The following is a 27,148-nucleotide window of genomic DNA, read 5'->3' on the forward strand; positions in this document are numbered from 1 at the left end:
TGGCAGCATCATGCTGTGGGGATGTTTTTCAGCAGCAGGGACTGGGAGTCTAGTCAGGATTTAGGGAAAGATAAACGGAGCAAAGTACAGAGAGATCCTTGATGAAAAGTCCAGTGCCTGGACTTGAACCCGATGGAACATCTCTGGAGAGACCTGAAAATAGCGCCAAATACAACAGGTGTAGACCTCACCGTGAAATGCTTACTTACAAGCCCTTAACCAACAATGCAGTTCAAGAAATGGAGTTAAGAAAATATTTACTAAATAAACTAAAGTAAAAATAATTTACAGGGGGTACCGGTGCCGAGTCAATATGCGGGGGTACAGGTTAGTCGAGGTAATTTGTACATGTAGGTAGCTATGTGTGTTTTCTATACCTGTTTGGACCTCTCGCTGTAGGCTTTACAGACTGCAACCCTTTTGGCTGCAACCCTTTTAATTTAGTGTGCCCTGCGAGCACAACCCATGTGGAATTACCGGGTCTCTGGTAGCGTTTGGAACTGCCAATCTGCAGTCAAGATTGCAGAGTTTATCTCAGCGTTTGCTGCCCTTCCGGCCCTTGACCTTTTGGCCCCGACGGAGACATGGATCATCTCAGAGAACACTGCTACTCCAGCTGCTCTTTCTTCATCTGACTATGTTTCCTCTCATAGTCCGAGAGCATTTGGAAGTTGTGGTGGTGGCGTAGGTCCACTCATTTCTCCTAAGTGTAGATGTTCTCTCCCTCTCTCAACTGTACATCTCCTCATTTGAATTCCATGCTGTCACTGTCACATGTCCATTCAAGCTTATTATTGTCATCTATCACCCACCAGGTGCCCTTAGAGTTCCTCAATGAGCTTGACACCTTTTATAAGCTAATTTCCTGACGATGGATCACTTCACTTGGCGACTTCAATCTCCCGACATCTGCCTTTGATGAATTTCTTTCTAACTCTCCCTTTCCCCTCCTTTCCTCTTCTGACCTCACCCCTTCCCAATCCCCTCCAACTCACAATGCAGGCAATACGCTTGACCTCCTCTTTACTAGAGGCTGCTCGCCTACTAATGTCACTGCAACTTCCCTCCAGGTCTCTGATCACTACTTTGTTTCCTTTTCTGTCTCCCTTTCCTCCTTCCCTAACCACTCAGCCCCTACCCAGATGGTCCTGTGTTGTCGCAATCGTCTCTCTCTCTCCCTCTACTCTCTTCTATTCTATCATCTCTCCTTTTTGCTAAATCCTTCTCCCTCCTGATTCTGCCTCTTCGACCTTCCTCTCCTTTCCGCATCCTATGACTCGTCCCCATTCCTCCCGGCCGGCTCGGCCCTCCTGTCCTGCTCCGTGGCTGAGTGATTCATTGCGAGCTTACAGAACAGGGCTGCGGACAGCTGAGTGAAAACTAAACATCCGGAGGACCTAACATCCTTTCACTCCCTCCTCTCTACCTTCTCTTTCTCTGTATCTGCTGCTAAAGACACTTTCTACCACTCTAAATTTCAAGCGTCTACCTCTAACCCTAGGAAACTTTTTTCCAACTTCTCCTCCCTCCTTAATCCTCCACCTCCCTCTCTGTGGACGACTTTGTCAACCACTTTGAAAAAAAGGTTGACGACATCCGCTACTCATTCACTCAGCCTTTCCAAGTTCTCTCATGTCACCCCGCTCCTCCGCCCACTCCGATCGAAGCCTGCATCCACTACAATACCATGGTGCTTACCTACGGAACAGCAAGAGGAACTGCCCCTCCCTACATTCAGGCTATGCTCAAACCCTACACCCCAACCCGAGCACTCTATTCTGACACAGGATCTGAATTATCAGATCTTCAACCAAAACCAAATATTAGATAAAGGGAACCTGAGTTAACAAATTTAAAAAAAAATGTATACTTATTTTATTTATTAAATTTAACAAAGTTTTGTAACACCCAAATCCCCTGTGTGAAAAATATATTTCTCCCTTACACTCAATAACTGGTTGTGCCACCTTCAGCTGCAATGACTCCAACCAAACGCTTCCTGTAGTTGTTGATCAGTCCACCTTTAGCTATAATGACTCCAACCAAACACTTCCTGTAGTTGTTGATCAGTCTCCCACGTCGCTGTGGAGGAAATGTGGTCCTGTCTTCCATGCAGAACTGCTGTAACTCAGCGACATTTGTGGGTTTAAGCATGCACTGCCCGTTTCAAGTACTGGCACAACATCTCAATTGGGATTAGGTTTGGACTTTGACTAGGCCGTTCCAAAACGTCTTGCTTCTTAGCCATTTTCATGTAGACTTGATTGTGTGTTTTGTATCATCTTGCTGCATGACCCAGCTGTGCTTCAGCTTACAGACAAGACTGACATTCTCCTGTATAATTCTCTGATACGGAGCAGCATTCATGGTTCCTTCTATTAAGGCAAGTTGTCCAGGTCCTGAGGTAGCAAAGCATCACCAAACGATCACACTGCCATCCCCATGCTTGACCGCTGTTATGGTCTTACTGTGGAATCCAGTTTTTGGTTTTCTCCAGGCATAATGGGAACACATGTTGTCCAAAAAGTTGATTCAAGTTTGCCAAAAAGCAAATGGATGATCATCAAGACTCTTGGAAGAATGTTTTATGGACAGATGATTCAAAAGTATAACTTTTGGATGACATTACCCAAATCCACTATGCCTGGTGAAACCAAACACTGAATTCCACAGTAAGAACATCATACCAACGGTCAAGCACGGTGGGTCAAAAAATGTATGGATGTGAATAAGGCATTTCCATTTCAAATGTATACGGGTAATTCCACTGTAAATTCTTTATTTTTCTGAGCTACTTATGTCTCTCAGATAGGAGACAGACTTCATACTTCCTTTAGATGTATTTTTGGACTGTTTTGCCATGTATGAATGTTATTCAGTGAGTTTCTATATTGATAATAAGGCCAAATTCAATGTTTAGTAATAATAAATAAAAAGTGATACCCACAGGGGTCCTAAAATTCAAAATTAAATAGCTAAATGATCCATGGTATAATGATCCATTTTAAAACAATCCCCCCCCCCCCCCCCCCTGCAAAAAAAACAACCTAAAGAGGTGTGTAGACTTTCACTAGGTACGTTGGCACAATCGAAAATTAGGTTTAAATTTAAATCAAGCTAAATAACATCCAGATTGAATCTAGCCCTTAGTGATGAACTAGAGATTCTTAAATATTGTTCCTTCCTTACTAGTAAGTCCGTTCCCTAGAAGAGAACGACCACAGCTTTATACTGTGAAACCTTGAAAATAACTTAAATCCATTGGGTTGATAATGTCAACACCCAACACTGTTGAGACAGCATAAACGTTGAATAGCTGTTGCCAATTAAACATTTTGCTAGTTGACAAGATTTTCAGTTACATATTTTCAGTGAAATATTAATTCAAGAGTGAGATGTCATAGGAAGAGGCACAGAAAACACACTTCAGAAGGAATGTTTTAATGGTAGACATTTCCACACAACAATGACACAATTAAAATGTTCACTCGTGTCAACTTCCGCAACAGTTTCTCACAAGGGAAGCAAATACAGAATTTAATCCGATTGTTTCTCTGCACCCATCTCATCAACCATTCACGTAACACTTGTTCCATGTAAGAAAATACAGCATTTTTTTCAACTTAATATTTGGCAAATACAAAAGCAAACCTAGTCTTTCTCCCACAAAGAAATGTGATGACATGGATTCCTAGACCTCCAATCCTTTTTTCCTACTAAAATAACCCATAATGTTAACTCTACAGCTAAAGGGTGTAGTTACTAATGGAGTCCATTTATACAACATTAGGGAAGAAATAACTATTATTTCACTAAGTCACAGTCAGAGAAAGAAATAAGAACTTTACAATATTGTAATTCGGACAATGAATATATTTTTTTCAGAAACAAAAAAAAGTGCCCATCTCCAATAACAGAGAAATTAAAGATAACATTTTTTAAAGATTCATGTACTGAAAATATAGTTAAGAGAATTGGGTAAAAAAAACAAAAAAAACAATGACCGTTTAGATACAAGACGGGCTTTTTGGTGGGTCATTTCTACCCACAAGGTCTATGGAGTAGCCTGGTCTCAGATCTGCTTGTGCTCTTGCCAACTAGCCAACAGAAGGCACTTTTGATGGCTTTTGTTGATGCAGCGAACATGACCGTCTTCACTCTAAATCTTGGGACCTTTTAGAATTCACTCAACACTTTATGAAACAGGACACTGATCAGGATTAGCTGAGGGAATATTATGCATTTAGCTGTTTCTATTGACTTTATTCAATTATTTTAATTTGACAAAAACATACGTCAAATGTGGTGACTCCTTATCTAACAGGTTAGGAACACTGTTTGTAAGCTTCTTTTAGGGACTTTGACTTGTGATTTAATAAGCTAAACATATTCCACCCACCTCTCTTGAATTGTGGGACTATTAATCAAGTCTCACAAATAATTCCATAGTAACATGGGTTTATGTCCCAACAGCACTGAACTACTGTAGCAACGATTGCTATTGTAGTTTGTTGATGGCTGACAGTGCCAACAGACACAGTGAGTAACCGACTTGTGTAACAATCTGCCATATAACACGTAGCGAAGATAAGGGCCCATCTAAAACCGTATCAATGAGGTTGTTCAATGTGAGCCAGGGGATGTTGCATTTGAAAGCAACCTCACAAAACAAGTACAATATTATTTGGGGTTGAATGGCTTTAAGCTGATCCATCAGCTCGTCTGCTTCCCTTGGCGCTGGTTCTGGACGTTCCAACTGGCTTGGGTTGTTCCACACACCGTGGGAAATACTGAGAGGTAGAGGCAAGGACACTGAGTACTGTGTGGTTTCCTTCCCCACAAACAGTGCTGTTGTACCATTGAGAGACAATGAACCTTATTTCTCAACCAACAACAGTAACCTACAAAAATGGCTTAAGAGCTTTTTTTTATGAACAAAACTGCCTACTACTATCAACACCATTGAGCGGACAGACAATCATTGCGTGTTTAGCCGCCTGTGCTACATTACCATTAGAATATACAGGAGAGGGGTGAGACACTAACAAAGCATTTAAGTACACAATTCAGTTATTGATAAAATAAAATGTAACAATTGTGAGAATGAGCAAAAAGTAGTGATACATTACATATCCCTCCTCCCAACAAAATAAAGGTCATTCACTTCACACCTCTTTTAGGCACATAAGTCTTCATGGATCCCACTCCTACAGTAGCGTGTGGTGTCAGGAATGCTTATCACACGTAATAAAGACAAGACAGTGAAGGTGCCATTATGGAGAGTAAGTAGTCTGGGCAGAGGAGAAATTAACTAGGGCCATGTTCATTAGGCACCAAACGTAAGAAATCTAAATGAAACAGCTGGGACTACCCGGACCTTGTTTTCCAGTGTAAATAGTGGAACACTGAGGAAGGGCTTATCAGATGCCTTGGGACCTCGGTGAGAGCGACTGAGAAAGAGATGAAAGAAACTGATCAGTGAGCACTTGACTTGACTCACCACGCAACCTAGAGCAGCATGTCTCGCTTGGGATTGTAGGAACTTAAGGTGTCCCACACTGACTGACTGCAAAACAGATCTTCATGCAGACTCAATTCACCCACGACTTGATTTCGGTTACTTTTTTGTTCCTCATCTTGTGATTCAATTATTTGATTTTTTTTTTTTACTTAAAAGTCTACATTAACACTAAATCACAATCTAGCCTGGAATACTGCTCAGCACCTATTTACAGAATCTCTAAAAGAAAACAAAAACACAATCTGACTGAATTACACACAATCTCAAATGTTTCATATTAGTGGTCCTTTTCAAAAGACAAAACAAAATTGCTGTAAAGTGTAAACATAAAACAACTCTTGTGTGGTGTTTGTTGTTCATCTGTTTCTCTCTCCTCATGGAATCAAAGCTGCTGCTGTGAACTGTATGATTGTTCGCCCCATGACCATGCATTTTGTATTCTGACCCATTTTTCAGTTCCGCTCAGGTTGTAGTAATGTTTACAGCTAGCTTCCGGACCCGGTCAGCTGTGCAGGAACAGGACCTTCCCATTTATTTCAAGTAAACACCTTCCTATAAGTCCCAGTTTTCTTCCATGTTCTGGTCCTTCTGGTTCAGGAGAAGGGTGTCCTGTCCTGTCCTCCCATCTTCCATAGTGAAGACTGGCATTCTGCCGTTGCTTCCCTGCTTGCTTGGATTGAATGTGTTTTCAGCCCCATAACCCTATTCATCACTACCCTATTTTTTTTTTAAGAAACAAATTCTCCCTCTTCTTTTTATTTTATCCTTCCATCACATATGCAACAATGAACTTGAGAGATGTCTGGCCCCCCCAAAAAATTCTAAGGTAATCTTCTGGTTTCTTTTTTATAACACACAGCAGAATAAACATTGGTTTTGGAAGTAAGGTCTCCTGGTGGCAAGTCAAAATGTTCTGTTCAAGAGGTCACATTTCATTTTTTGTTTGTTCTATTTTTCACTTGCCTACTGTTCTTTTTTACAACCCATCTTAGTCCTGTTTGGCTGGAACCTGCTGCTTCCAGGCCTCATTCAAGTAAACCAGTCGCTTGTAGTTGAGCATAAAGAGAATGAAGTTCAGTGCGTATGTGGTGATGCAGATGATGCAGAAGTCCTTGAGGACGAAGTAGAGGATGTAGCCCAGGTAGAGCGAGCCCATCACCGATAGGATGGATGTCGTCATGACGATCAGGGCAGCCATCGCACTCACTGTGATTCCTGGAACCAACCAGATGAGAGAGAGCAGGGGCTTAGGCTACGGACATGACGTGCCCTGCACAAACAAATACAGTAAGACATGCTGTGCAAAGGTGGCAGTGAAGAAATATAAATCCCTTTGACAAACACTACTACATGGAACAGACAAAAGCAAGAGTTTTGGATAAAAACGCTGGTCACGAAATGCCTGGACCTTTGTACACTTGAATCAGGGGGGAATGCCTTTGTCAGGTGACTTTGAATGAGAGCCAGTCAGCTTTAAGTCTTACTTATTTGCTTACTCATGGTTGACGTTGATGTACATAAATACAGATCAGATACTTGGCTGTTTAATGGCACCCCATTTCCCATATAGTGCACTACTTTTGAACAGCGCCCATAGGAATCTGGTCAAAAGTTGTGCACTATATAGGGAAAAGGGTGCCATTTTGGACTCAGTCAGTGACCCATCACATTAGCGGTGGCTTCTGTGTTATGCAGCCCTTAGGCCCCTCATTTGTAACATGCACTGGTGAGTGACCACCACAAAACTCTGGCTGCACCCTTCAACTGAAAGTGGAGTGCTTAAGACCAGACCTGGGTTCAAAATACTATTTGAAATCTTCTACAGTGCCAGATGGGTGGGTTTGCAGTTTTAGGACTTGTCTTGGTCCAATAAGCCGGGCAAGCTCAATCAAACCCAGGAAGTTTTTGAAATTACTTAGTCAACATGGATGTGGAGTCTCTATGCACCATTTCTCGAGTACCCGGCCAGAGACCGATGCCTCCAACGAATTCATGGTCTCACTGACTGGACTCTTAATAATAACATCTGTCTTTCAGAACAAGTTAAAGGATGTACCATGTTAGCTTGCTATGCTGGTTTGTACTTATGTAAAATGGGAAAAATACTTCAGTTTAGATCCTTCTAAAAAAACAGTTATTTGACCGGATTATATGGTGGGGATGCTAAAATGATGATGTTTACCTGTTCTGGTCCGGCTCAGAAGATGAACTTATTTCCTTCCACCAATACCTTAACAGCATTAACCCTCACATCAAACTATGGAGTACAGCAAGGATAACATTTGTTGGACCTTGACATCAGTAAAAATGACAGAGGTTGTTTGCACATCAATCATTTGGAAGCCTACAGATTGGAATACCATTCTGAGAGCAGACAGCTTCCAACCAAAAAGGCCAAAAGAGAACATTCCAATTCCAAAGAATCCGCAGAATTTGCAATCAGGAAACAGACTAGTGTCAAATCTGCTGAATTGGAGAATGGCTTCTTGAATCGGGGCTACAGCACTCAGGTCCTGATAATACAGGTAATAGGGCTGGATTACTTGACAGAGAGAACTTGTTTCGAAGGGGAGAGCCTCGTGATACATCCGAGTGTAATTTGTTACAAAATACAGGACTGATGCAGAGAACATTACAAGAATCATGAAAAAGACTTGGGGAATCTTCCAAAGTGATACGTCACTACGCCAAGTCTTCCCAGAGCCACCAGTTAGTTATAAGCTTTAAGCGGTGTCCTACCCTAAATGACAAACTAGTCTACAGCTCTCTTCCAGGTGACTCTCAAAACACTTTGCTAGACCACAAACCCAGGGGCTCATTTAAATGCAAGTATTTTGTTGACAGCTTCTAAAATGGAGTATCAAGTCAAGCATTTCATTAACTGCAAAACCACTCATGTGGTTACAGATTTATCGGCACCATCTTGAAGGCAAGATGGCGCAGATAGAGATGGCAGCTTCGCTTCTAGTCCTTAGGAAACTGTGCAGTATTCTGTTTTTTTAATGCATATTCCGGCCTCTATTAGAAAAGGGGACCGTCTTAAACAGTTAAACCAAAGGGAACGTTTTTGGATTTACAAACTACAGGCCACTAAGTACCCTGGTTTAAATGAAGATATGGATTTACAAACGACAGGCCACTAAGTACCCTGGTTTAAATGAAGATATGGATTTACAAACGACAGGCCACTAAGTACCCTGGTTTAAATGAAGATATGGATTTACAAACGACAGGCCACTAAGTACCCTGGTTTAAATGAAGATATGGATTTACAAACGACAGGCCACTAAGTACCCTGGTTTAAATGAAGATATGGATTTACAAACAACAGGCCACTAAGTACCCTGGTTTAAATGAAGATATGGATTTCTCACCCTTCCTGTAGGGTTGTGATGGGTCCATTTACTGTCATCTAGTGGACATTTTTGCTCTATTTCCCTCAGCTATGTTTAGACTGTTGTGGTCCATGTTAGCTGTGTAACAGTGTACTATAAAATAAATGGTTATCTTATTCTTAACACTGTGACCAGTCATATTCAGGGTTGAAACTGCCTTTCTGGGGGTTCTGATGCTTCTAGCCTTGAGATGCATTTGTTAACATATCTACAGTATTTCACTTTAACATGTATAGTATTGCTTACTAGTGTTACAAATTATTTCTGTAACCACTCCCTCTTCAAAGTCAGGGTTGATCAAATCAAAGATTATATCTTTGCGCTCCCTGACGAAAGCCACGCACACAAAACGCACTGGCGTTTTTAAACTTTGTTTCAATTGAACATGCCATAAAAGGCATTTTATCTTGGTCCTCCTTTCTTTCTGATGACTTCAAATAGGTGTTTGAACCCAGGTCTGCTTAAGAAAGTAAACCACTGAGCCAGATGCATGACAGGACACAGGACCCTCTGGTTAAAGGAGGAAGAGCAGATGTTGTAGAGGACATTCTAAACAGACTGGTTCTGGCACAGGCTTCTTTCTATTCATAGTGATGAAATGACATTAGAGGGGAAAGGGACAAAGAGACAAACACATTGTGTACAAGGGCGAGAGTGCTACAGGATAAGGTTAAAGCTACCGGTTTTTAGTTAACAGGGGGAACTGTGTAAATACAGTGTGAAAAAAGCAGCAAGAATGGGGCAACAGAAACCAACTGTACAGTAAGCCGTAGGCCATTTCGTTTAGCCTAAGTCTTCTTAGCTGACTTGATCATGAGAATAAAAAAATGAAACAATGTCCAGTGGCCACAGAAGAAAAGGCCCTCTTGCTCAAGCTCTTTTTAGGAGAATTCCCATTCTGAGACACCACCTAATCCATGGTCCCTTCAACCTACGTCTAAATGATTCATTTTTTAAAATAACTTATATCCTCACTAACCTAACCACAATGCCTGGACAGTAAGTTTCACCCACTGTACCACTGTTGTGTTAGTCAAATCCAGCTGTGTAGTAAATGGATATGGGTAAAAGGGGCTCTAGTTCTGAGGCAGGACCAGTTGGCTAAGCAGAACACAGGGCCCTTAGGTCAGTCAGCAGGGGAACAGATCTGAGTCAGGACCAGTTGGCTGAGCAGAACCCTTAGGCCAGTCAGCAGGGGAACAGATCTGAGTCAGGACCAGTTGGCTGAGCAGAACCCTTAGGCCAGTCAGCAGGGGAACAGATCTGAGTCAGGACCAGTTGGCTGAGCAGAACGCAGGGCCCTTAGGCCAGTCAGCAGGGGAACAGATCTCAGTCAGGACCAGTTGGCTGAGCAGAACCCTTAGGCCAGTCAGCAGGGGAACAGACCTGAGTCAGGACCAGTTGGCTGAGCAGAACGCAGGGCCCTTAGGCCAGTCAGCAGGGGAACAGATCTGAGTCAGGACCAGTTGGCTCAACCAGCAGGACTGAGTCAGGAAAACCACCAACCTCCCACCAGGACATCAGACAGTCAGGCGGGAGTGTATATTATGACTTCACACAGGGAAGGGGCCCTGCAAGAAGCATTACACTGGCTCAGCAAGAAGCATTACACTGATCTAGGTCTACTACCTTAAGGACACCAACATGTCAGGTATATAATAGAGCAGAATTCCCCACAACTGGCTTCCCGTGGGTGATTTAAAAACACAGTCAAATCAGCTCCAAGTGATTTTACTTTTGGAGATCTGTTCCAAATTATTCCCACGTATAAAATAGAGATATGTGATCGTATACAAATGTACTGAAGGTTTGAAAATAGAAATGCTATCTGTTTGAGCTTCTTGCGGTCAATTTGCAGAGTCCCCAAATGATGTACAATTATGTTCCAGCCCCGACCATCGCGTAATAAATAAATACAAAATAGGCCCACGGCTGAATCTATTTGTTGATCCCTATAATAGGTTTGTTGACAAGCATATATTATTTATGCATCCAAATGTAAGTGGCTTTGACCAGTAAAAATATACACACAGTGGTGAAAGACATAGTCAAGTGTTCCTAATTCTATGGAGGACACTGAAAGGACACGTTAGGTTTATTAAACATAAGCGTGTGTTGTCACACCCCGCTCGTGGGAAGTGACAAAGAGCTCTTATAGGACCAAGGCACAAATAATAATATTATAATAACCAATCATTTTACGCTTTATTTAACCATCTTACATACAAGACCTTATTTGTTAATTGAAAATTGTGAATAACTCACCACAGTTTAATGAGAAGGGTGTGCTTGAAACGATGCACATAACTCTGCAATGTTGGGTTGTATTGGAGAGTCTCAGTCTTAAGTCATTTTCCACACAGTCTGTGCCTGTATTTAGTTTTCATGCTAGTGGGGGCCGAGAATCCACTCTCACATAGGTAAGTGGTTGCAAAGGGCATCAGTGTCTTAACAGCGCAATTTTTTCAAGGCAGGATACTCTGAGTGCAGCCCAAATCAGAAATATGTCAGTGGCTTCTGATTATAATACATTTTCACAGAACCTCTTGTTGCAATTTTGATGAGGCTCTTGTTCAGATATCAGTAAGTTGACTGGAGGCAGGGCATGGAAAGGGATAACGAATCTAGTTTGTGTCATCTGTTTCGGGAAAGTACCTGTGTAATTGCGCAACCAACTCACTCCGGTGCTTCGCTATATCACATTGACATTGTCCCGTAAACTTGAGTTCATTTGCACATAAAATCAAACAACGATGGAAAGACCTGTGTGTGGTCCTTGTTAATGCAGTCAGAGAAGAGCTCCAACTTCTTAATCATAGCCTCAATTTTGTCCCACACATTGAATATAGTTGCGGAGAGTCCCTGTAATCCTAGATTCAGATCATTCTGTCGAGAAAAAAACATCACCCAGATAGGCCAGTAGTGTGAGAAACGTATCATGCAAGTGGTCAGACAAGTGAAAATTATGGTCAGTAAAAATAACTAAGCTTGTCTCAAATTTTTTTTTGTTTTACTTGTCGATACTTTGCCCCTTGATAACCGGCGCACTTCTATATGTTGTAAAATCGTTACATGGTCGCTGCCCATGTCATTGCAAAGTGCAGAAAAAATATGAGTTCAGGGGCCTTGCTTTAACAAAGTTAAACATTTTCACTGTAGTGTCCAAAACGTCTTTCAAGCTGTCAGGCATTCCCTTGGCCGCAGGAGCCTCTCGGTGGATCCTGCAGTGTACCCAAGTGGCGTCGGGAGCAACTGCTTGCACGCGCGTTACCACTCCACTATGTCTCACTGTCATGGCTTTTGCTCCATCAGTACAGATACCAACACATCTTGACCACCAAAGTCCATTTGATGTCACAAAGCTGTCCTGTACTTTAAAAATATCCTCTCGTGTTGTCCTGGTTTCCAGTGGTTTGCAGAAGAGGATGTCTTCCTTAATTGACCCCCCCATAAATGTAACGGACATATACCAGGAGCTGTGCCAAGCCCGCCACGTCTGTTGACTCATCCAGCTGTAACGCATATAATTCACTAGCTTGTATGGGAAGCAGTAATTGTTTCAAAACATCTCCTGCCATATCACTGATGCGTCGTGAACCAGTGTTGTTTGATGATGGCATTGTTTTTTTTGGCCTTTTCCCCCAGCATTGTCCCAGCCATATCCACGGCAGCAGGAAGAATTAAGTCCTCCAGAATAGCATGGGGCTTGCCTGTCCTAGCCACTCAGTAGCTCACAATATAAGACGCTTCTACCCCCTTCTTATTAATGGTATCTGTTGCTTATATTTACACGTCTTACTACTCGAAAGTAGTCTTAATTCTCGCTCAAAAAACTCCTGTGGCTTATTTTTCAAATTGGCATGTTTTGTTTCTAAATGTCTGCGCAAGAGTGAAGTTTTCATCAAGTTGTACTTATAACACACTGTGGCTGAGGAAAGACACTACTCCCAATATAAGTGAAGCCCAAACCAATGTAGTTCTCATCATATTTGCACGATGGTCCAACGTCCCTGTCTGTTGTTCGGTGCTTTCCCGGGTAAGGGGGCAGTAGCTCTTTGGCTGCATCAGACTCAGTGTCCATGCTAGCTGGACTAACAACAAATGTAGAACTACTGATGCTAGCATTGGATCTGCTCGTGGAAGCAGAACAACTTGTGTCGTCGACAGGTGCAGTGCTGCTGGTTTGTCTCTCTATGGGCCTTAGTTAAAAAAATAAAAATTAAAAAAATTAAAACTTTTATCCATTTTTGAGCAAACGGAATGAGCAGGAAGGTTAGTGGAATTCCCACAAAGAGAGTAATGGTTAATGTGATTGGATGTTAATTATTTGACTAGGCTACCTGTATTTGACATTGTGTTGTTATTTTTCTCAACACTAGATCGTTTAAATGTTATTTTTGGCAGTGAAACGAGGCTACTCAGGCAAAAAAAAAATCTTACCCAAATGCCCGTTGGAACATATAAATTGACTGTTTGAAAATGTTACTTAAAAATAAAAATAATTATGATTCACTTTTTGGTGTACCCCCGAAGGCATTGCGCATACCCCTGGTTTGGGAATACCTGGTCTGAGAAGAACAATATTGGCAGGACAGGCATATAGCCAATACCTGAATGTGATAATGTATTAGGCCCACTGCACAAATCTAAGTCCTACAGAACGTTTATTAATGTTGTATATGCTTACATTTTGTAAGTCTTCTTTTTAATCTGAGCGGTAAAAAAAGAAAAGATAAAAAGTTGGTGACCACTGGCCTACATCTTGATTTACCTGTTTTATTTAGAGATTTAGCATTAGCTGATTTTCTCTGTCTGGGTCAAGTGCCATTCTGTGACTGGCTAATGCGCCTTTTTTGCTGCGGTAGAGTATCTTGATGATATGGAGTATCGTGATACTAAACCTGGCATTGAAGTAAAACATTCTGGTATAGTGACAACGCTACCTTTAATATATTCCACAGTCCTGACTCAGGACTTATCTGAGCCAGGGTGCAGTCAAATATAGTAAAGAGGAAGTGAGGGCCTGACAGAGTGGTGTGTCAGCACAAATAGCCCAAAGTGACTTTTCAAGGAGGCTTGTCACCTACATTCTCTCCATACTTCGCATAGCATGAGCCGGTGGCTGTGGAATCGAAAGTCTTACCTAGTAACAGTTGAAAGATATAAAAGAAAATTCCATAGACACTGTTTGGCTGGTTCATTGCACTGTCGATTCCGAAGATTGAGCCCAGCAGTCCAAATCCTCGGCCCCACCTACACAGGGGGAGAAATTAGGAAAAAACAAATGGAAATGTGTTAGTAATCGTGATGATGAATTGCAGGGACAAATTCACAAATACATGTATTCAACCTGAAAAAGAAAAATAGCAATGTACGCCAAGGAAAATGTCTGAGAAGGTCAAGCTATTATTGGGTGAGATTCTGATAAGGTGATCGCCTAAATGGTGTAATTTACAAGTTATAATCATAAAGATATGACGGGTGACGTCTACAATCCTAAATTATATAACCATGTTGATACAGTATCTCAATAGGAAGGCTTAACAGGTGTCATATACAAGCTATAACCATAAAAGTAAAAGCAGAATTTCGTCAAACCATTACAAAGGGAACAAACGGAAATTCCTGAGGCTGACTGTAACGGCCTCAGAAGCAAGATAACAAAGTACCCTGGAAACCTGAGTGGCGCAACAACCACTGGTCCTGGTTTTGTCGTCTCCCCTCCCTGCACTGCCTCCACGGGATCACACCACTGTGTTGTTCACAGCAGCACTTAAGTAATGCATTTAGGACCTACACAGAGTGTACAAAACATTAGGAACACCGTTCTAAATATTGAGTTGCACCCCCTTTTGCCTCAATTCGTCGGGGGGCATGGACTCTAAAAGGTGTCGAAATCATACCACAGGGATGCTGGCCAGCTAGGGAAATTAACTTTTTGGCCCACCAGCCACTATGGCATGTAGATTTAAAGAATATACTAGTCACTCAGATCATTTACCAGCCAAAATGTGTTTTACGCTATAATTACAGAAAACCCATTTTTTGATAAGACAAGAAATGTATTACTAGTAAGGAGTAATGGGGCATATTGCTGAATTTCATGAACTGCGTCTTAACAAATACATGGTATACATTTTTTTTTATAGATACAATAATAAAAACAGCTGTTCAGTTGTAGAACTGTTTCATGAAGAATCAACAAAAGCATCTACAATACCACAAAAGGCTGAGTGATGTGGCTCATTTATTATACTTCAGGGTGCTACGCTGATATAAAAAATAATAAAAACATTTTACAAGGAGTACATGTGCTCCCAATTAGAAATGTAGAAGCACACAAATCTAGGAGATCTAAAGATTCAAGTTTTGATAAGAAATTACAAAAAGTTTATGAATAAAAGTCCTTAGGAGGGATCCATGCTCAATCAACCACAATCATTAGGTGAGACAAAAATGTTCAGCTGCCCCTTTAAGGGACGGGCCGTTAGGGTGTATACGTTATTTATAATAAGAGTCACCTGGAGAGAATCTGACCTCAGAAATGAAAATGGATGGCCCTCCCTTCAGCAAAAAGTGACCTTCCCCTTTAGCAAAATAAAAATGTAAACGAAGTGGATAGCAGATAACATGCCTTCCGTTTACCAGAGATTTAGATATGCAGCTTTATAAACTGTTCTTCGTACTGTAAGCATTTGCAGAACATACATCCATAGTAGACCTGATTACCAACAATGACGAGACAGCCTATAGGGAGGTGGTGAGGGCCCTGGTGGAGTGGTGACAGGAAAATAACCTCAACGTCAACAAAACGAAGGAGCTGATCGAGGACTTCATGACAGCATAGGGAGCACGGCCCCGTCTACATTGACAGGACTGCAGTGGAGAAGGTGGAAAGCGTCAAGTTCCCCGACATACAAGTCACTGACGATCTGAAATGATTCACACACGGCATCCCCAGAGGCACAGTGGTCTAACACACTGCATCGCAGTGCTAGCTGTGCCACTAGAGATCCTGGTTCCAGTCCAGGCTCTGTCCAAGCTGTGACCGGTAGACCCACGGGGCGGCGCACAATTGGCCTAGCATCGTCCAGGTTAGGGGAGGGTTTGGCCGGCTGGGATGTCCTTGTCCCATCATACTCTAGCGACTCCTGTGGCGGGCCAGGCGCATGCATGCTGACAAGGTCGCCAGGTGTATGGTGTTTCCTCTGACACATTGGTGCAGCTGGCTTCCGGGTTAAGCGGACATTGTGTCAAGAAGCAGTGCGGCTTGGCCGGGTCGTGTTTCGCCTCTCCCGAGTCCGTACGAGAGTTGCAGCGATGAGACAAGACTAACTACCAATTGGGCAGAAAAAGGGGTAGAAAAAATGACAGTTGAAGTCAGAAGTTTACATCCACTTAGGTTGGAGTCATTAAAACTCATTTTTCAACCACTCCACACATTTCTAGTTAACAAACTATAGTTTTGGCAAGTCGGTTAGGACATCTACTTTTACACAAGTCATTTTTCCAACAATTGTTTACAGACAGAGTATTTCACTGTTTCACAATTCCAGTTGGTCAGAAGTTTACATACACTAAGTTGACTGTGCCTTAAAACAGCTTGGAAAGTTCCAGAAAATGTCATGGCTTTAGAAGTGTCTGACAGGCTAATTGGCATAATTTGAGTCAATTGGAGGTGTACGTATGGATGCATTTCAAGGCCTACTTTCAAACTCAGTGGCCCTTTTCTTGACATCATGGGAAAATTAAAAGAATTCAGCCAAGACCTCAGAAAATAATTGTAGGCCTCCATAAGTCTAGTTAATCCTTGGGAGCAATTTCCAAACGCCTGAAGGTACCATGTTAATCTGTACAAACAATAGTACAGTATAAAGTATGAACACCATGGGACCACGCAGCCGTCATACCGCTCAGGAAGAAGACACGTTCTGTCTCCTAGAGATGAACGTACTTTGGTGTGAAAAGATGCTGGGGGAAACAGGTACAAAAGTATTTATATCCACAGTAAAACGAGTCCTATATCGACATAACCTGAAAGGCCGCTCAGCAAGGAAGAAGCCACTGATCCAAAACCGCCATAAAAAAGCCAGACTATGGTTTGCAACTGCACATGGGGACAAAGATCTTACTTTTTCGAGAAATGTCCTGTGGTCTGATGAAAGACCATAACGGTGGTCATTATGGCCAAACGATTCTATTTTTGTTTCATCAGACGTTTGCAGACGTTTGCAGGAAAAGGGGGAGGCTTACAAGCCGAAGAACACCAACCCAACCGTGAAGCACGGGGGTGGCAGCATCATGTTGTGGGGGTGCTTTGCTGCATCATGAGGGAGGAAAATTATATAGATATATTGAAGCAACGTCTCAAGACATCAGTCAAGAAGTTAAAGCTTGGTCGCAAATGGATCTTCCAAATGGACAACGACCCCAAGCATACTTCCAAAGTTGTGGCAAAATGTCTTAAGAACAACGAAGTCAAGATATTGGAGTGGCCATCACGAAGCCCTGACCTCAATCCCATAGAAAATGTGTGGGCAGAACTGAAAAGGCGTGTGCGAGCAAGGAGGCCTACAAAACTGACTCCGTTACACCAGCTGTCAGGAGGAATGGGCCAAATTTCACCCAACGTTTGACCCAAGGTAAACAACTTAAAGGCAATGCTACCAAATACCAATTGAATGTATGTAAACTTCTGACCCACTGGGAATGTGATGAAAGAAAGAAATCCCTCTAACTATTATTCTGACATTTCACATTCTTAAAATAACTAACCTAAAACAGGGAATTTTCACTGGGATTAAATGTCAGGAATTGTGAAAAACTGAGTTTAAATGTATTTGGCTAAGGTGTATGTAAACTTCTGACTTAGACATAGACATGGAATCACTGGTCACTTTAATAATGGAACACTAGTTACTATAATGTTTACATACTGCTTTACTCATTTCATACATGTATACTGAATTCTATTCAATGCCACTCAGACTTTGCTCGTCCTAATATTTATACATTACTTAATTCCATTATTTTACTTTTAGATGTGTGTATTGTTTGATATTACTGCACTGTTGGAGCTAGGAACACAAGCATTTCGCTTGTCATGACTGTCCTGTGAGGATCCAAATAGGTCAGATCAGCTTTGTAATAAATAACTTCAACCAGACCCATTCTCACTCGCAGAGGGGGGAGAAGAAAACTGGTGGGGGTTGACAGCTCACACCCAGTTGTAAATCAAGGAGAGAACATTCAGCAAATCCCTTTCCAAATTCACCTAAGGAATGTGCTTATGTTTCAACAGACCTTTTCCCGCCGAAACTAACACGTTCTAAGGCGAATACTGGAACAATATTGCTAACATAGGATGTGGGGAATGGTCAGGGGCGATCTGGAGAACACTGGTGATGTTTTGGGTGTTATTAAAAATGCCATAAAGGAAATACTGTAACTTGTTGATCAATTATGTGTGGTGTCCAGTCGATGCATTGTGCATGAAAGATGAAGAATTAGTGGTTTTGTTAAGAGAGGGACATGATTTTAAGAGCCATTTTTTTTTTGACAAGGCACGCCCTTGAGAGGTCAGAGAGAGTGTCAGCCTGACGGAACCGCCCCTTTTGAATGAACTGTCTAAAATGATGGGTTAAGAATGAACATATCAGACCAGAGACGTTGAGCAACAGCTCACACTTAAGGTGGTTTGAACTCAATCTCAACACAGGGTAGAGACGATAAAGTCCCGTCCCGGACAATCACTGGTAAGGCTGATTAGCTGTCCTAAGTAAAAAGCTAATTGAAGTGGGATCATTCTACTATTTGGCTCAATCCACTGTAGTATGCTACTCTCATTACCCCACTTGGATCCATCAACACGGCTGACGAGCCTATTTTCAAAGCAGCATCTTCCAGAGCAAATGGAAGGAGAATAAACTGTTAAATCCTCACCCGTTTGGCGAAGTAGGCTGTGATTCGATGATAAATTAACAGGCACCGCATTGATTATATGCAACGCAGGACAAGCTAGTTATACCATCAACCATGTGTAGTTAACTAGTGATTAAGTTAAGATTGATTGTTTTTTATAAGATAAGTTTAATACTAGCTAGCAACTTACCTTGCTGCACTCGTGTAACAGGTGGTCAAGCCTGCCACGCAGGCTCCTCGTGGATTGCAAAGTGATCGGCCATAATCGGCATCCAAAAATGTCGATTACCGATTATTATGAAAACTTGAAAATCGTCCCTAATTAAATCAGCCATGCTGATTAAAAATCGGTCGACCTCTAGTTAATGGCTTTTGTTAAAAAGAGGGGAGTCACAACTTTCCATTCCTACTTTATTTCTCAACTCTTAAATATGTGTGAACTGCACCATTTTAAACCCAGGGTTTTTAGCAGAGGCATGGTTAAGCACATTACCGCTCCGCAACTGGCAGTGAGTGCACAGGGGAGAGTCAGGCTAAATGTAACATTGGAAAATTGTAGGCTGACTGGGGTACAATGCCTCTCTACCTCAAAATAATACATTTAGAACTACTCAAATTGTGATGAGACAGATCATATTTTTTGTTGCGCAAGAGTAGTGGAAACCAGGGAAAGTGTTGGGGGAAAAATTGTTACATGAAGTGGTTTCTGTGAGAAGTACAGGCAGGGGCTTTTTACCCCAGGTGGCGAGTTACCAAGTTACCCTAACATTATATTCAGTGTTTATGCAAGTTTTTGGGACATAGATTAATTTTATGTTAATAACTAGTTAAAAGATCACATTTGAGATCTGGCTAATGATTAGCCTACTAGGGTAAATGCAAAAAAGAAACCCCATGCTTCAGCCTATTTATTTGTACTTTGCTGCATCAGTTGGGCTAAAGGTGATAATGTTAATTGCTAATTGCATGGTCCATATCAGGTATGCTTAGGCTATATATGACTCGTTTCAGAAAACTAGGTGTATGTTGCGTGTAACTACGTAACAGGAGCGCCATTTGAATGTAAACTTGTTTTTATTTATTTATCAAAACGTTTTTTGGGGCAGAAATGCTTTCTGGAATGTGAAATTTCATGTCATACAACTTGTTATTAAGGCACTTCTGTAAATACAAATACAATTGTTAAATAACGAGCCTAGTTGCTTTAGCCATGGAAAAAGCCTGCAACCTTCCCACTAGCCATGATTGGCTGAGATAGTGAGTGGGCTGGACATGCCGAGAGGTGAATTCGGATTGGTCTGCCATGTAGCACACTTCTGTTTATAATATGAGCTGGTTAGTATGTGTAGTTTATCCTTTCTAACATGTCTGTTTTGAAAGATATCACACAGAATAACTGCTTAAGTGGCGCTCTCCACTTTCTGGAGGACCGAGTTTTGAAATCAGTGGAAGGCCCGGTGGAATTAGAGTATGATAGCTAAGGAGATGGAGAAAATTCTGCCGTTTGATTGCCAATATGAAGACGGAGTTGAAAACACACAGAAGGCTCCGGATTACACGACCAAACTAAGGGCAACCATGGCATCCGTGACAAAAAGGGAGAAGCATCCATTCATGTATACGGACCCGGTAAGTCAGTCTAGGTGCATTTTCAGATATTACACATTTCTAATTTTGTCAGAAAGTCATTTTCATTTCAAGTTAGTGTACTTCCTAGCAGTTAGTTCACAGACATGCCACACAGACAAAGAGCATCCAGTCACTACTCTCTACCATTAAAAAACTCCCCTTGTTGAGACAAAATACTGTAGTCCTACACAATGACACTTCACAGGGCAGGTTGAGGTTGGTTATTTGCTTTGGTGTTATTCAAGGCTGCTCATGATTGCGTTTGGCAGGCAGATTGTGGTTGATTAACTTAAGTTCTCAGCAGTGTTGTTCTCATGACTGTCGGAAAAACTATTCCCTGCATTTCCCCCAGAGACCTGGCATTGCTTGGATGTCAGCATTTGTACAAACAGGAGTGTGTATGTCCTACAACCCAGATAACTACTTACCAATAAATTACCTAAGATCACTCGGGCACATGAACTATGTATGACCAACAATCATAAACTGAACTCGAATGACACGGTTTCACTTTAAGGACTCTAGTTTAATTCAACAGACTATTCAACCGTTTCAGACAACAGATGCCCTTATGTGAATTCAACTTTGTTAATATACAATTCTGTATTTTCCAATCTAATGATTAGGTTGTTTATCTTGTCATTTTACTGCCCACAATTCAACTAATGGCATCGAGTGCAGAAATGCAAGGCCCATATTTGAGATCGCTATGGAATTATACAAATGCAGCATAGTTTCTAGAATTGTAGTCAGACGTATTAAAATGATATCAGTTTAAGATCTTGGTAAACTTGTTTGAGGTATTCTCCAATGTATAGAGTAGACCGCCGATTCACATAGCTAAGAAAATGCTACCCAAAACTGGCTGAATGGCTACGCCTCTCGTCTAGCTAGCTAGCCAATGTTAGCGAATGGGCGACACCCCTTATTACGTTAACTAGCTAATTTAGCAGTCTAATTAAAACTAAATATCAGTGTTACGGTTGGAGGACAAGTGTGCATCCATGCAAAGTAAAATACAATTTCATAGCATCGAACAGCCAGCTAGTAGCTAACTTAGCTGTTTCCTGGTGAATAGCTAAGTAACTTACCGTAGTGTTAGCAATGTGGCTACGATAGCTTCTACACACTAAACAGGCTAAGTTTATTATCAATAGAGTTGAAATGTTTAACGTACTAAAGAGCGCATGCTAAAACATTGACAGTTTAGCACAATGATGCCAAAAAAACAGTCTCATCCAGAGCGCTGCTAGTACTCGGCGCCGCTGTTGAATTAAAATTACCTGGAGGTGAAGACTTTTGAACAGCTGATAGAATTGCTCACGTCACACATGGCCCGATAATTCGAGTCTCTGGCCTTTTCCGTTTCCACATGATAGGCGTATAAAGACAACAATATGCCCAATACGCAAACAAGGAGCCTGGCTATTCTTTCCCATCGAGGGGTGGACACTCTCAGGACGGGCGCCGCCATCTTTCCGGCCTCGCTCGAGTCGTACACGCAACGCAACCGATGACGAGAACTGCGACGTGGAAAAAACGTCAACGTGCCACACGACCAGGGCAGAGGCAGTCGGTATTGATGCCGCATTCAAATACTAGTCGGAACTAGGAAACTCAAATGTCCGACTTGCTGATTCGATGTGGCACCTGTATAACTACTGTTAGTACGTCGGAAATGTCCGAGTTTCCTAGTTGCGAATAGTTCAGACAGACGTGGTATCAGAACGTATACCATGGGTATGACAAAACATGTATTTTTACTGCTGTAATTCTGTTGGTAACCAGTTTGTAATAGCAATACGGCACATCTGGGGTTTGTGGTATATGGCCAATATACCACGGCTAGGGGCTGTATTCAGGCGTTTCACGTTGCATCGTGCTAAGAACAGCCCTATACCACACCCCATCATGCCTTATTGCTTAAGTATAAGTCATACCCATAGAACCTAGCGGTAAAACCCAGAAATGTTTGCAATCGTTTTTTTAACCATTCATTTTTTCGTCTTTATATAAGTTTTTTGTAGCCTTTTGTAGCGAACTAGCTAACCTTAGGTCTCCGTCGATCAGAAGCAAGGATGGTTCTGTGCTATGTACCGGATTGTAACCACTACTCCAAAAAGCACACACACATTTTGTTTTCCGACCCCGAGAGACGTCGCTGTAGCAGTGTGATAAGGTTTGCTAGCTACTAACAAGCTATTTTTTTTTATTTTTTTTTTATTTTACCTTTATTTAACCAGGCAAGTCAGTTAAGAACAAATTCTTATTTTCAATGACGGCCTGGGAACAGTGGGTTAACTGCCTGTTCAGGGGCAGAACGACAGATTTGTACCTTGTCAGCTCGGGGGTTTGAACTCACAACCTTCCGGTTACTAGTCCAACGCTCTAACCACTAGGCTACCCTGCCGCCCCCTAATTTTGGTTAGGTCAAAGCTCTGTGGTTAGCTAGATAATCACCGACCGTAGGTAACGTGCGTGTACAATGCACCTTAGAAGTAAAAAAAGAGAACCAGCATATACTAGAATGACTTGTGTTGAGTGAGAGATTCAGCTAGGTAACTCACGGTTTGTGTAGTCATACTTTTTTTCCCCACGTGGTGACATGCTAGCTAGCATTAGCCCACCAGGATATTTAGCTAACGTTGGCTAGTTAACGTTAAATCACCATTTGTGTAGTCAGACTTGCTACAGTAGCTAACATTAGGACGGCACCACGGCAAGGATAGTTGGTTGGCTAGCATGTCACCACTTAGAAAAGTCTGACTACACGAACGGTGAACTAATGTTCACTAGTTAGCTAGCCAAATGTTGGCTAGCTAGTTAGGCACCTTGGTTGGCTAGTTAACTACATTAGCTAAAGTTGGCTAACTAGCTCACAAGGGACTTGTGGCCTCAATGTTTTCCCCATACAGTACACTGAAACGGTTTTGTTCCACAAGTGCACCTGTTGTACATGACTAGTCAAATGACCTGTGAAGTCAGTTGGAAATGTCAACAGGGATGGAAATTAAGCTTGCCCGAGTCTAGTACTTTTCAGACTGGGCTAGTAGACAATGTGCCAAACTAGCCTGACACAGCAGTGAAATTTTGCCTTTACAAAAATTGCATGCCACAGATTTGGGACCTGAATGTTCCCCGGGCTAGTTGAAATCCTTATGTTCTACCCCTGCATGTCAGTCCCCTTCAGACAATTCCACTATCACTGTAGGTCCTCCTCAGGGACCTCAGGGTTTTAACTTTACTCTTGAGAATTAGAATAATAAGTACAGCCATATAGCTCATCGCAGTACTTCCTCTTCGGGCAAATAGTATCCTAGACTGTCTTGATCATCTAGTTGAGCATTCCAGGTAATTTCTCCATCCCAGCAGAAATGTCCCATCCACATAGTAGAATTTTAGATGTGCAGATAGACCAAAGTCCAGTCTATTTTACGGTTACTATAGTCAAGTCTGGGTTATGGTATTTAAATATAATGTTACCATTTTAGTAATCAACCTATTGGGGGGAGATAAAAACTACCACTGACCAAATGTCATTGTTTTCCAGGCCAACAGGAGTGCACCCCTCAGACCATCCGGTGCATGGACATCCTGTGCCAGTGGTAGGATATCCTGTGCCAGTGTGATCCGAGCGCAACCGTCCAGTTGTAGACTACAGCAGATCGAGCCTGTGGACGGAGAGGTCAGTAACTCATCAAATGTGATACAATGAATTTGTAGATATATCTGCACAGTATGTTTGTGTATGGTTCCCATGAGTTAAGATTGGGTGATGAGGGACCCCTTGTCACATTGTCCAAGGTGAGTTTTGTGTTCTGAAAAACAATGTGTTTTCTGTCCAGATAAAGATGGTGATACTGCATTGAAAAAGACCTACAACTGACCAAATGCCTCTTTTGTTTTCCAGTCCAACAGGAGTGTATCCTTCAGACCATCCGGTGCATAGACATCCTGCGCCAGTGTGATCCGAGCATGAGCGTCCAGTTATGGAGGCTACCATTGGTGGGAAAAGTACTCAATTGTCATACTTGAGTAAAAGTAAATATACCTTAATAGAAAATGACTCAAGTGAAAGTCACCCATTTAAATCTACTTGAGTGAAAGTCTAAAATTATTTGGTTTTAAATATACTTAAAGTATCAAAAGTAAATGTAATTGCTCAAATATAAGTATCAAAAGTAAGTCTAAATCATTTAAAATTCCATATTAAGCAAACAAGACGGCAACATTTTCTTATTTTAATTTACGGATAGCTATTGGGCACGCTCCAACACTCAGACATAATTTACAAACAAAGCATGTGTTTAGTGAGTCCGCCAGATCAGAGGCGTAGGGTTGACAAGGAATGTTCTCTTGATAAGTGTGTGTGTGAATTAGATGATTTTCCTGTCCTGCTAAGCATTCAAAATGTAACAAGTACTTTTGGGTGTCAGGGAAAATGTATGGAGTAAAAGGTACATGATTTTCTTTAGGAATGTGGTGAAGTAAAAGTTGTCAAATATAAATAGTAAAGTACAGATATTACTTAAGTAGTGATACAATAGTGTAAAACATTGAATTTGTAAATGCATCGAAATTGTCACTTGATGTCCCCTTTTCCCCATGTTTTAGATGAGGCGTGACATGCGAAACATCAGTCTCACCCCACGAGAAGCAGTACATGATCAACGCCATCCTCAGCAAGGAGATCTGCTGGAAGTGATGTACTCTCACTCTGGGGGTAAGACATAGTTTAAACATATATATTAAACAGATATAAATTCCCACTGACCATGATACTATGCAATGTGTATTGTGTTGGACTACTTAACAAAACTGAGGAGCTTCACTCAGACCAGACTTTGTGATTGAACTAAATTACTTTAGTTGGCTGCTTTGAGCAAAACTTTAATGTAATATAACCTATTCTAGGAGCCTAGTGTGTGTGTGTGTATGAACCATGTGGAATATTTTTGGACCATTGGCTTCCCAGAAAACGGGTACTGACAGGAGGAGCAATTACGAGACTGTCAGAGGTCGTCGTGATGGAGGCTTGGTGGTCAAAACAACACAGAATCAGGTGTTCCTTCGAATGATGTGGCACAGACCTTGGACCTGGTTCCAGTGAGGATGGTCTTCAGAGGCTGTAAGACCCTCCCTCCTTGATATAGAAATCAACTTCAATGGTAATGCCCCTGCACCATAAGGACACTTGACCTCTAACCACTGCAGTGGTGCTCACCAGACCATCCAAGTGAGGCTCCCAGGACCGAAAGCCCTGACTCTCACACATCTATCCCTGTAGCCATTTTGAATGCCTGATGCCCTCCTCTTTATGTGCCCCACTTTACAGGCAACACCCCATCCAATGAGTGTGATCTGAGGACCCTGCTCCACCGACAGCACCATGCCAGCCTGGTTGCCTGCATGCCCCAGGTGCCCTTGTTTTTGAACAATGTCTGGTACAGGGAGAGTTGCAGTTGTTCTAGCTCAGGTTCAAGGAGACATGCCATTCCACTGAACCTTCCCTGGGGACGGTTCCTTACCACGGAAGATCCTCCTCTGTGGGCTCCCGGGACAGAGAGGATTTGTAGTCTTCGGCCAGGTACAGGTCCTCCACTGACTGCACCTGGTTGGGCCCGGCTGGCTTCCTCCTCACACTCCACATCCATACAGCTGATATTGTGATCTGCCAAAATAGGCTGCATGGCTACACTTATGAGCTCCATGGAGGCATTTGCTTGTGATCGAGAGAATTACCTGGTCACTTATTATAGAGACCTGACAAGCGGAAGGATGTTGGATGTTAAGTGCCACATGCCTTTGTGCTTGACTTTGAACACCCTGAAATGCATTTGTTGTAAGAGTGCTAATAAGAAGTTTGACAGAATATTTCAACTGTAATTTTCACAAGGACAAGTGCAGTTTTTCCATAAACTTTTAATTGATAATTTGATTTTCACTTTACATATCAGTCAGTGCAAAGGATCCCATAATCAAGACTGTGAATAAATACATTGTTTTTGAAGCTTTGTCTCTGGTCATTAAACTAAAATACAAGCAGAATGTCTAAAAGTCAATTCTGATTCATTCTCAATGACATTCTATACTGAACAAAAATAAATGCAACATCTAAGGTTTGTCCCAAGAACTGGAATAAGAGCCCTGAAATTCTTCATAAACATATTTCTCATTTTGTGCCCATTCCTGTTAGTGAGCTTAACTCCTTTGCCAAGATAATCCATTCACCTAACAGGTGTGGCATATCAAGAAACTGATTAAAGAGTATGGTCATTCCACAGGTGCATCTTGTGCTGGGGACAAAAGGCCACTAAAATGCTCAGTTTTGTCACAACACCAGATGTCTCAAGTTCAGGGAGTGTGAAATTAGCATGCTGACTGCAGGAATGTCCACCAGAACTGTTGCAGGAGAATCTAATGTTAATTTCTCTAACACCACCTCCAACGTCGTTTTAAAGAATTTGGCAGTACTTCCAGCCGGTCTCACAATCGCACACCACACCAGCCCAGGACCTACACATCTGGCTTATTCACCGGCAGGGTTGTCTGAGGGGGTGCTGAGGAGTGTTTCTGTCTGAGAACTAATTCTGAGTGTGTGGACCTATGGCTGCACCCTTGCCCAGTCATGTGAAATCCATAGATTAGGGCATCATTAATTTCAATTGGCTGATTTTATTTA

General features: G+C 41.9%; 2 protein-coding genes across 15 annotated transcripts; one reads left to right on the forward strand and one right to left on the reverse strand.

Moving 5' to 3' along the window:
- Nucleotides 1-3,425: 3,425 nt before the first annotated feature.
- On the reverse strand, nucleotides 3,426-22,665 carry LOC110537845 (vitamin K epoxide reductase complex, subunit 1-like 1). Its single transcript, XM_021624271.3, has 3 exons — nucleotides 21,750-22,665; nucleotides 14,060-14,169; nucleotides 3,426-6,736 (listed from the first exon to the last, which is right to left on the reverse strand). The coding sequence occupies exons 1-3, from the start codon at nucleotides 22,055-22,057 to the stop codon at nucleotides 6,510-6,512; spliced, it is 645 nt and encodes a 214-aa protein (XP_021479946.3). The 5' UTR covers nucleotides 22,058-22,665; the 3' UTR covers nucleotides 3,426-6,509.
- On the forward strand, nucleotides 19,518-26,476 carry LOC118937686 (uncharacterized). Of its 14 annotated transcripts, none has more exons than XM_090192900.1 (6): nucleotides 19,518-20,466; nucleotides 24,017-24,151; nucleotides 24,377-24,507; nucleotides 25,081-25,189; nucleotides 25,442-25,634; nucleotides 25,802-26,476. In XM_090192900.1, exons 1-3 carry the CDS (start codon nucleotides 20,308-20,310, stop codon nucleotides 24,413-24,415), a joined length of 333 nt encoding a protein of 110 aa, XP_090049026.1. In that variant the 5' UTR covers nucleotides 19,518-20,307; the 3' UTR covers nucleotides 24,416-24,507; nucleotides 25,081-25,189; nucleotides 25,442-25,634; nucleotides 25,802-26,476. The 14 variants fall into 14 exon arrangements, 5 of the variants coding, with proteins under 5 accessions (XP_090049026.1, XP_090049025.1, XP_090049024.1 ...); XM_090192899.1 differs by having other exon boundaries at nucleotides 25,442-25,594; XM_090192898.1 differs by having other exon boundaries at nucleotides 24,377-24,471.
- The last annotated feature ends 672 nt before the right edge of the window (nucleotides 26,477-27,148 follow it).

The sequence above is a fragment of the Oncorhynchus mykiss genome, chromosome 12, assembly GCF_057628025.1.
Source record: "Oncorhynchus mykiss isolate SJ-2025 chromosome 12, ASM5762802v1, whole genome shotgun sequence".
NCBI classification, from domain to species: Eukaryota; Metazoa; Chordata; class Actinopteri; order Salmoniformes; family Salmonidae; genus Oncorhynchus; species Oncorhynchus mykiss.